Genomic DNA, 12093 nt, shown 5'->3' with positions numbered 1-12093 from the left:
GTTTTTTTTATATTATTTTGTTTTAAAATATAAAATAGCAATTAAACCCTTCCGGTTTCGAATTTGAATAAGTTGCAGAATTATTTTTTCGGCGGAAATCTTTTGGCTATTGCTTTTAGCATTGATTGAACACCGTATTCGCCATAACCATGTACACGTCGACTTATTTTTACTTTAAAAAACATCCGAGAATTGCACAAAAATGGCATTGCGCACACTCTTGACTTTATTCATGTACACTGCTATTTTCTCATAAATTACAAAAATTTGCACGAAAATGCAGGAAAATTTTGTGAATCTCCACATGCACTTTTTACAAAACTACGTATAACACGTAGGGTTGCCGTAAGTAGGGTCGCCAAATTTGGCAATTTATGCGAATTTTGGCCTGGTTGCGTTAATACGTCAGTACCGAGTCATTTTTACCCGCTACAAAAAAAAAAAAAAAAAAAAAAAAAAAACCCACCGGACTGCAAATCATGAAAATGAAGTTTTTTTAACGTTAGTGAAATATCAAAAGGCAGCAATGACTTCATGCAGTGGGAGGGCTTTCTAACAGAAATTAAACTGTGTTAGTTTACATTTATTTATTTTATTAGCTGAATACAGCAAAGCACGATAAGGCTGTTTTAGAAGCCATCTCGTGAAAGATTTGCACTCATTACACAGCAAAAGAAAATATCTCCGGGATTCGAACTCGGACCCTTCGGTATGGCAGTCGAAGTCACTAATCACTATCCTCGTTGGGCGGCAGCCTAACTGTACATTTCATATACTTCCTCATTACTTAAGTGACTTATACTGCATATTACTTAAGTGGCAAACTTATCCATAGTATCCATACTATGCGTATTCTCGTACTCACTACAATAATACAAACATGTGCTTTTACGCAAGATCTTGTGAAACTGTGAAGTTTTGCTAACCTTCATAGCGATCATATTGTTTTGTTTCAAAATACCATAATTTTTTTTCGAAGATGAGCCTTGTGAATGAATTGCGTAATAATAACGTAATGTTAATTACAGAAAGGAAAATGTCCAGTTATTATCATTTGTCACTGGGGAGGGGGGGAACGGCAGTCTCTTGCAACTCTGTGCATTGCAAGTAGTAATTTTTTTCATGAAACTGCGCAAAAATGTATTAAATTATTTCTGTACATATTATGGATGGCTTCCGTGACGCAGTTTCATCTTTACTCATTTAAAGCAGTTATTAGCACTCTTTTTTAATACTCCTAATGTTGTGGTAATATTTTGAGTTTGTTTTGACACGATTTCTGAATTATGCATATAACGTCGTCAAGTCAAATAAATTATGAATACGTCATTTACAAGAGTTTCTGGAATAGCATAACGTTTATTTATTTTTGCCCCCTTTACGATTTAAAAATATATATATATAATTTTAAGATTATTATTCGCTTCCCTCTCAGATGAAATAATTCGATAAAGAGATCCCTCCCTTGCCGGAAATTTTAAAAGCATTATATTAGTATCTATAATCCAGTATAAAAATAAAAGGATGAATTCTTTTACTGACAATATTTTAATGCATTTCATTAGGACTGACGCATTACGAAATGCATAAAAAACAATAAAATTCCAGTACTGAATGAGAATGAATAGAAAAAATTACATGAACTTAAGCTTAGTTATATGAAGATATTTTCCCAATTGCGGTCGTCTCCAATAAAGTTGGCAAATTTCCGTTTTCCTTACGACTTGGGCAACAAGCTAACCCTTAGTAAAATCAGTGCAAGTGTGACTGGACGGTTTTTAATTTTTGAAATTTAAGTTGCCATACTTCTTTTACATATATGATTGAAGAACTGAAACGATCTTGCTACAACCTGGTGCTTTTACAACACAATTCTGCTCTATTACTGTTACAGAAATCGTGTGTTTTAAGCAGCAAAAAACCTTGCATAAACGAAATAAGTGTAAAACTGGTTGAAAACCAAAAAAATTTATAGATAGATTATACGGTATTTCTCCCGTCTTCTTAGCATGCCTTCATAGTGTAGTGGTCAGCACGCTCGACGCGTATTCAAGAGGTCCGTGGTTCGAGTCCCGACGAGGCCATTGCTTATTTTTCATGTCTCCTGCTTCCGAAATAACCTAATGTCTCAACAAGATATATTCTGTGAAAATATAGCAAATTTTAAACTAAAAGGAAAAGCACGTAAAGCTTAGTTTAATAATTCTGTCCTTCGTCTTGCTGACTTTGACACGAGGGAAAAAAAAGGGGGGGAGGACACTGAAAAGAAAGCAGAAAGAAAAGCCTTGGGCAAAAGCTGTGTAACTGGTGTAAAAATAGGAACTACATAATTTAAGTTCCATGAAGTATATGAAACATGTAAAATTTCAAGTCTATTATTTTACAGCGAATTAAAAATTTACGAAATATAAGAACTGCAAAATAGCATAGGAATTACTGTATTCTGCATCAAAGGCAGAATCTGATATAGGCTGAATTTAGTTTCAGCTTGGAGTTGACTATAAGGAATAAATTTCGAGAAGGATCTAACACAAGTAACTTATAATAAACGGGACTTTTTATCGTTATATTATCTGCAGCAGGGGGTCGCCAAAAATTTGAGCAGTTTTGATATTTCTTTAACTTATAATTTTACAGTTACCAAATATTTTTACACAATGTATCTGAAAATAGATAACGATAAGACAATACAGACAAAGAAAAAAACGAAAACGTTTCAACGCATTCTTTTCATACTATAAAACGTTTATTTCCTCGCTTTGCACGTGACGCTGTTATTTCCGTCTGTTACTTATTTAAAATTTTCAGATTGTTCTAAGTCTTAAAATTAGAAATTAATGACAATAGTATATTACAGTACAAGTGAAAAAATTAACAGTTTCTCTCACGCGTGTGTCGGATTTGCGCAATACTTATGGGGTCCCACAAAATTTTTGTAATTATTATTGGGGTCCTGGGGGTCGCGAAAATAAATCTCAGTGATAAAAAGGGGTCGCGACTGAAAAAATTTAAGAAACCCTGCTTTAGATGACAAGTAAAATGATTGCATAATTTTTATCCAATTATTATTTAACAAAATAAGTTTTTGACTATTACGAAAGGGAAAAGGCAGGGAAATTTCGGGAAAAATTGTAAATGCTGCTTTCTGTTTATAACAATGTTTCTCACTGCTTGAAATTTCATGCGGAATCTATTGTTAATTAGATTATGCTTAGGACTGGGGATCGAAATGGCTGCACAGGTGGTTTCTCCATGAGTAACATGAATACTAGACAGTTTCTGTTTGAAAGTCGTTCACGAGGTATCCCTCCATTAGAGATTTAACTTTCGCGCGGTTCGCCGTATCCAAACAACTGGACAATAAGTTCGTGCAATAAGGATGTGAAAGAATAGTTCACGTTGAAAAAGGTATACAAAATTGAATTTCCGATAAGAAATGGGTAAATAAAACTGTACAATGCAGGAAGACATTTTAATCGCATTTTATCCATTTGTGTAGAAATTAAGACCACCATTGGTTTAAACTTTAAAGATATTTAAAAGCAGTTTTTCTAATCCCATTTAATTCATAAATAAATCATAGTTATTTGATAATATACTACCGTGTTTACTCGCATAATAATAGTCGCACTTCTTTTGCCAATTTTTCATTGTGAAAGTCTACGTGCGACTCGAGAAAATATGCTAAACAATCAAAATCCTAAAAACAACCTTGTATTTAGCGTAAGTATAATGACATTAACATTATACTTACGCTAAATACAGGGTTGTTTTTACGATTTTGATTGTCACATTAGCGTGTTTCTCTTCTAGTCTATACTAAACAATATTATACCAATATTGTACACTTTTGACGATTTTTTTCTGCTTCAAAACAGAGACGCGACTATTACACGAGTAAACACGATAATTATTTCCATTAAGGACTTATTACTTGTTTTTCAAATCCCCGCAATTTCGTATGAGAATTACTTTAAGCTACGCTGTTTCCACTGATACTTCTTTTGAGATGACGACCGGATAATCCACTTCTTTGTCATCCCAAGGTCGCCACCAGAACTGGTGCAATTTTAGATCCGCAGGAATAGTTCACAGCGGCAAAAAGTCTAGCGGCCATTTTGTACATTTAAGGCATTTGTCACATATAATGTAATCAAATTTGACCTCACGATCATTTACGTATCGCAATGCAATCAATCAGCATCCTGAAGATTTCATACCCCACTAAAGGCCGAGTGGTTAAGACCGCTGAATACTGGGAGTTCGACCCCAAGTGGGGTGAACAGCCAATCGATGAACGGGCTGGCTTCATAGATGGGTTTCGTGTTTTTCCCCATGTGTAACGTAAATGCGAGCCAGTTTCCCTAAGTAAATCCGAATCTAGAGTAAAACTGGCTGCCCGTTCGATTAGTGACAAATTTTGTTTTATTTTGGCACTGAAACCCCTCATTTCTGGTTTCCATGATAGTTTTACCTTTGTTTTAGCTTCCTAATTTTTTTAAGTAACAATAGTTAATGTGTACATGGACAAAGTAAAGGCAGTGCGCAATGCCTAGTTTTTGCAATTCTATGATGTTTTTTTTTAAGTGAAAATAGATCGATGAGTACATGGACACCGAGTTTCTGCAATTCTTTGACTTCTTATTTTGGTTTTGCATAGCGGCCATCTTGAAGTCAGAACTGCCAAAAAATAAGCGGCACTCGACTGTAAACTTTTACCGTAAATTATTTAGGAAGGCATCCCTCACCTTAGGCAGATAGTTCTCGTGTGCTTTACCTTATTCAAATAATCTAACCCAACCTTAAGACTGCTGCTTAATATTTGACTTAATATGAATAGAATGCCTTGTGGTCTAATAAAAACGAATCCACGCACAAAAACAAATCATTTCTCCCCCTTAAAAAGATGCTATCTAATATATAGTTGTTGGGTTAATTGATTACAGTAACATGCACAATCTGTCTTAAGTAGCATATTTTAAGGGAAAACAATTCGTATTTATTTGCCGTGAATGCCAGCCGTTCGCTGAGAGGGTAATCCAGGCTGAACTACCGGCGGTCAGTGGTCTTATCTATTCAGTCATTAGAAGACGTAAATAAAATATTAATTCGCGAGCTTCTGCAATCTAAACATTCTTACACTTATACACTGCAGCAACAAGTCAGCAGCAAATCATATACATGCTGGCAGCTTCCATTTTGCGGCTTTGATCTCAACGATTTAAATCGCAGATAGCATCCAGATATTCAAAATCACATCCAAGAAAATATGAGATGAACTGAAATCCTCTCTTCCTTGTCAGATAATTAGAGTAATGGTGTTGGTTGAAGTAATATAAACGTTTCACTTCGCTTTTTAAATTAACCAATTATTGACTGTTGCCATCTAATAAAACAAACTTTAATTAAAAAATTAATGATTAATAAAAAAGTGGGAAGGAAACATATAAATGATTGATACCTATATTATACTTCAGAATGTTATCAACTGCAGGTGGTTTTACTGCAGATGGTAAAGGTATTCAATATATGATTTTGGAAAAATATTTTCAAGAATCAATATTCTGTTTATAAATAATACAGTCGCTGCGTAAAAGCTGCAGAAAAAAAACTAAGTAATTTACGAATAATCATGTTGCCACAGAAAAAATATGAAATATTCCTTAGAAATATGTTATTTTTAAGTTCGTGTTATTCTGAAAAGTTGTATTAATGACAGATCTTACGCCGTTAAAGTGCGCTGAGTATCCGAAAGCGGACGTCTGGTTTTCTCGGACAGGACTTGTGCCCTGAAATACGACTGAAAAAACTTCTCCAAATATTAAGCTATTATTATACGGCACTATAGAACTGAAATGCATGAACACCGAATCTCAAAAAAATTTACGGAAATCTACGCATATAAACTTCGCATACATTACAAAATCGACTTTCTGACAGATCTTTCATTTTTAGCATCAATTTTCGGAAGTAGAAGTATAATTCAGGGAATTATTTAAAATGATTACCAAAAATTATCAATAACAGTGCATGTTTGAAACAGCTTTAAAATGAAATAGTATTCGCCAAAAAATACTGTGTTCCACCCTTCCTCATGATTTCATATAATCAAAAAAATGTCAGTAAAGACTTTCTGTAAAAGAACAGAAACAATTTTTTTACATCATAGAAATTTACAAATTGAACATATTTTAATTCAGCACAATATTTTGAAACTATCTGCTTTTGAATTTTTGAAGAATTACAAATAATATACCAAATAAAGAAGTTCCTCACAGAATACAACTGACCACTTATGAACCATATAACGTAATTATGCATACAATTTTCACATGTAATTTTTCTCATTTATCATCTGATTCAAAAGCTGTAGCAGTAAAAAAAGCATTTCTTTGGAAAAAGGAGGTTGCTAAATTTTATTTACAAATTAATTATTTTTTAAGGAAATTAAGAATAAAATAAAACGTAATATACTAGTTTATCATTTTTTAATGTTAAACACGTGGAAAAACAATCAGAAAATGTTAAATTATTAAACAACTATGCTTAATATACCAAATTAAAAACCATAGCAGGCAACTGAACAAGAGAAAGAATGGAAAAAATTGTTTTCCGTTTTATTCAAATTACTGGAATTTAACATATGTATCTAAACTCAAATAATCGGCACTTAATATTGATTACGCCTGTAAGTAAATACATCAAAGATGCAAAATATAAGAGAAGATATATACAAATGCTTAACAATGTGGAATACGTTTTTCCAAATTTTATATCAAAGCTGTCATTTTTGCAAGAGCATAATTTTCACACTATAAAGTAACATAATCAGTCCTAATCGTGATATATTTTACATTACTAATACAATTTTTTCGTCAAAAAGTAAATAATTAAACTGAGAATATTCAAATTTGACTGAAAATATTTTGTTTCACGTAAGATTAAATACAAAAAATTATAATCGCATGTAAGATCAAATAAAAATTATCATAATTGCATGTAAGATTAAACGTTAGTGATCACAACCGCATGTACATTGATCAAATTAAGTTTTTATATGAACGTGAAATTCTTACTGTCCCAAACATATGTGGTAAAATAGATTTGTAGAATTTGCAGCATCTAATACGATAACTAATGCAATTTAAGCAAAAGTAATAAAGAAATATAATAAACATAACAATAAATAAATAAACAAATAAAGCGGCATCAAAATAATATTATTAGAGAACAAACATATTTTCAAAAAGCGCTTACTAAAATCCCATAAAAACATCAAACTAAAATAATAATAATTGACTTACCGTTGTTGGCAACGGCGATAAATATTCTGGTCGCAGATACTGATTCCCAGATGTCAACATGATCGTTGAAAGAGTTACGATAAATGTCAGTTTTTATAAAGTTCAGATATCACCAAGCTAGATTCAGAAGTATCATGCACTTATTAAAATCTGGTGTCTTCATGAGTGCATCACCCGCATCACGCTTTTTTCAAAAAACTCATAAAGTCGAAAAGCCGAAAATATCCACGTCAGCTTTTCGAAAACTCTCAGTCTTTCTGCATGCTGCCCGTAGACTTCAGTTGCGAACAGACCGCGGAGCTAGGGTTGCAATGCTTACGAAGCCCTTTTTCTCGCCAAGTAGCTCAACCGGAGTAAATGTTAACTGAAGTCGACTTTTTTAACGCCATTGAGTGAAGTTCCGCCAACGATTTCTCTACAACGGAGAAACTATTCTTTCTATCATTTCTGCATTCCGTTACAAGAATCCGTTACAAAAAATAAGAAATCTAGCACGATTCAGAATTTCTCATAGCAATACTACAAGCAAGCTCATTATAAGTTCATTTAGCTTTGATTTAATTTAGTGCAAATTAAACTTGAAATATGGTATTCAATGGATTCTTTATTAAATACAAGCAAACAAACCTGATAAAGAAGCATATTATATTATTTAACATAATATCGTGAAATGTATTCGTTTACATTGAGTATACTAGTTTACAGTGCGTCTTGAGTTTGCACCGCATTCATTCAAGGTCGATATAGCGCACTAAAAAGAATAGTTATAAAACATTTTGTTAAACAATACTAATTAGCACTATTGAGTGCAAGCCAAAAAGTCATTAATTATTCGCCAGCAAAACAATTAAATTTTCGAACGGCCGATGATTTGCAGTAAAAGTATGAACAAATGTTCTGATGACAAATTTTTATCGCCAAAAAAGCGATATTTGATAAATGTTGTAACTTCCTGTTGAGAGAGCACTTCTAAATATACTATGCCGGCTGTCATCCGCCAATGGGAGGGCTTCAGTGAGCGCTACCGGGTCGGCGATTGGGTCGTGACGTGTTGGTCATTAATTTGAAGGGCGGCCAATAGAATGGGGGCGTCGACTAATGACTTGGCAAGCCGCCAGCCGTCAGGGTTTACATCGCCATCCATCACGCGGCTGTCATGGCTGCCAATCACGTTTGATTTATGTCAGCTTTTGTTGTCAGGGCGGTACCAGGGAATAGTCGCAAATTGAGATTGTCCAATGAAGAGCTCCTTCAGAAGTTGCGTAAAATATGCATTTGCTGAAAAATTCTTTATTCCTTTGTGACATCTAAATTAAGCAGTTAAATATTTCTGCCTTCAAAAAAGCTTTAAAAGAGGAGAAAAGAGAAGTATTTTCTATTCGAATATATTAGTACATATTTTCTGGAACTTTATATCGAAGAAACCATTCCCCCCCTCTTCGAATTTCTTTATACTTCTTTATTTGTTTATCTGCGACTAGAACATAGGAAGATAAAAATTAACCGAGTAAATAAGTAATAGATTAAAGGTGATCTACATTTTTTAGTATTCTAAGAACTGCCTAAAATAATATCGAATTTAAGTAAAAGATTTTAGATAAAACATACTGCAATGGAAAATCATTAAGGATTTAAACTGATTTGTATAGGTAGTTAAAAACAGGAAAAGAAATTTTTATTTGACATTTCCTTATTAATGTTTTTATGGCAATGATCTGCTAACATATAGAATGACATACTTTATTTTTATTTTCTTTTCATTTCTAACTTATTTAAAAGAAAAAAAAAAAATAATTATGAGGTAGTGAATATTTATACATAGTAGATTCTAAGGCATTTTTAAAAATTTAGTTTGTAAACTTCATTAAACTAATATAGTGATCTTCTTAAGACAACAACCCATGATTACAGACGATTTTCGTCTTCAGTGGAAAGGATTTTCTTAGAAATTTTTCAGAAACATTTTTTCACCTTCAGAGGCTTCCAGTATAATTTTATAACATGAAAGATTCTAAAAATTCCCTTAAGCTTTTGGAAAATTTAAGGAAATTAGTATTTTTGTCCTTTTAGCAACATAAAATTCGAAGCTATGAAATGTTCAAATTTATTTATTTCAGATTTTAAATTAACTTTTTAAACCATTTTCATTAATACTAATTTAAAATTATAAAAAAAAATCCGTTATTATTTAACTTTTCTAGGAAAACTTTTAATCTAAAATTTTTTAAAGTTTTATTTATATGTAATTAAGTTTTTAAAAAATTGCTGTTGCTTCCAATTAAAATTGAAACAAATTATAATGGATTTGAATGATATCCATTTGATACATATCATTCGCATTAAGAAAAATTCCTTTTTGAACGTTTTATTATTATTATTATTTAACTACATTCTCTTCAGCAGAAAGATTTAACTATTTTGTTTAAATCACTAACGTTATGGGTAACATATTAGCTAGTGTTCGTTTAGTGGAATATGGTTAATTTATAATTATGATATGATTACAAAAGTACATACGGTTACACAAAGTAAAGAACTAATGCTGTTATTTTACTTCTTTAACTACTATGACCTTCAACTGCCCAAAATGGGAAATACGAATTTAGTAAACTGTAAAATGTAAATTATAAAGTTGTCAAGCAAAATACAGAATATGTATTTTTTAATGAAGCGGTTCTCAAACTTTTTTGCCTTATGCACCCTTTTCACCACTGCTAGACGATCACATCCCTTCCTTTCTAAAACTCTAAAAATGCATAAATATTTAATTAAATTTAGATTATTTTTAATGCGATTTATAAATTAAGCAAGTATAGAAAATATTGATAAATTCTGAAACTTGAATGAAAGTAGTTTTTTATATTCATAAACTATAACTAAATATCTAAAAGGTAAATAACACGCTGGCCGTATTCTCCCGCCTGAAACTAAGAGGGGAATTTTCTCTGGTTGAGGACCACTGATCTAATGTTAGCTGTATTTCATAATGGTTTACAAAGATAGCATTAAGCAGAACTGCAGAAAAATATTAAGCAATCATTTGGGTAAGCGTCTAAAAATCAGGATTAGGCGATATTGATTTAGTTTGGTTTGCATAAGCAATTAACTTTAATAAAATATCATATTTATTTCGTTTAAGACTTTCTGGGAACTCGTACTGCATTAACGTCCTAACTCCGACAGCTCCGGCGCTATCCTCTCGGAGATATTCAGTCATGGTGCTGCCATCTACCGAAAGCGATATAAACACTTGTCAGGTTTGTTAAAAAGAACCACCGGAAATAACTTTACTCGCTCTGAACTATTTACGTTAGTTATATGGCTAACTGAAAATATTAACTGTAATTCTTTACTTAGAGAGGTTGTTATTTAGAGAATTATTAACGTCGACTTTTACTTTTGTTTTCGGGGTCACTTTTCAAACCAAAAGTCGATCATATAGTAAATGCACTCAGAAGTTGGCCATTCCTTTGCTATAAAACAGCTAATAAAATCGATATTGGCCCACCAGCGGCCGAGCGGTAAAGTCGCTTAACACTGGTAGTTCGGTCCGAGGTTCGAATCCCGCGAACGGGGCTGGCTGCATGTTTTCGTGGGTTTCCCCATGTGTAACGTGTATACGAGTCAGTTTTCCTTAGAAAGTCCTCCACGAAGGCATCCCTCCCCTTAGGCAGATAGCCCTCGTGTGCTTTGCCATAATTTAATACACGCACAAAATCGATATTGTTGTAAATTTCTGTAAATATTTAAATTCTATCAATGATGCTTATTGATTATAATTTATTTTTGTAACGTTTATCACACATAGATAGTGTCATGGTGTCGAATGCTGTCTTTTCGAATAATAACAAATAATACATTGCTTGTAACTTCTGTAGAGCTTATAACTTATTCTCATTTTTGCACTGAATCATTTTGCGAAGTATAACTTATTTTTATAACTCTTACAGCGAATGAACGCTTGCTTATTGACCTAAATATTACGTTGTCAAATGTTTGCTTTTCAGACGATAATGTTGTATATCGCTTATAACGCTTAATTGGTAATATATATATATATATATGCCGTACTCCGATATTTTCCCCCTTTTTTTGATAATAATTTTACTACTTGTAAAACCATGAAGGGAAAAAATATGCGGTGTGTACTATTTCTAAAGAGATGGTTTAAGTGATAAATATAGCACATTAAAATGCACACTAATATTATTACATTAGGTACTTCAAAGAACTTCTCAATTTCAATAATATTCTTTTCACTTACAAAAAATACTTTCCTGTTTCAGAATATATTTTATACTGTTACCATAAATCAGAAGTGTCGATGTCATGTTTTGAAAAATAACTAGAAGGAAAATCATACAAGTAAATAAATATGGTATATATCACATGTGAGAGCTTACCACGGAGTTTTAAAAATCCTCATTTGCCGCAAAATTGACTGTTGTTGCTAATAATGCATCAAACGTATGTTATAGCTTCTTTTTTCCATTGATGGAAAATTGAACATAGTAAGCATAGTGACTGTTTTATGATAAAAAGCTTCTATATTAACTCAAAACAAGCGCGAAAAATGAATTAAATCGTTAACCTTTAGTCTCTCGTACAAGGCGCAGAACAGTAACCATTTGTTTTCAGCCAAATGTACCTCTATCGCCAAGGCAGTTTTAGAACTCACCAATATTTAGGCTAAAGTAACACGTCAAATAATGATTGTTGGAGACGTCAAATAACAAGAATCAGCATTTTTACAATATAACGTTGATTCTTGTTGTTCGATTTCTCCAAT

At 32.4% G+C, this 12093-nt stretch overlaps 1 protein-coding gene across 2 annotated transcripts in view; it reads right to left on the bottom strand.

Moving 5' to 3' along the window:
• noc (zinc finger protein no ocelli) overlaps positions 1-7627 on the bottom strand; it is a 35771-nt gene extending 28144 nt beyond the window's left edge. The window contains exon 1 of one of the 2 annotated variants that reach the window (XR_004758427.2): positions 7305-7627. Coding sequence is in view for 1 of the 2 variants with exons in the window: in XM_035361169.2 (XP_035217060.1) it covers positions 7305-7364 (60 nt within the window). In the remaining variant the exon portion in view is untranslated. The remainder of the gene's footprint in view (positions 1-7304) is intronic. The other variant, XM_035361169.2, reaches the window with a different exon arrangement.
• Between the last annotated feature and the right edge of the window lie 4466 nt (positions 7628-12093).

This window comes from Stegodyphus dumicola, chromosome 7 (assembly GCF_044657685.1).
Source record: "Stegodyphus dumicola isolate Sdum_Otavi_A_Nest chromosome 7, ASM4465768v1".
Lineage (NCBI taxonomy): Eukaryota > Metazoa > Arthropoda > Arachnida > Araneae > Eresidae > Stegodyphus > Stegodyphus dumicola.
Note: the sequence above shows the minus strand (reverse complement) of the source record. Positions and strands in the feature narration are given on the sequence as shown.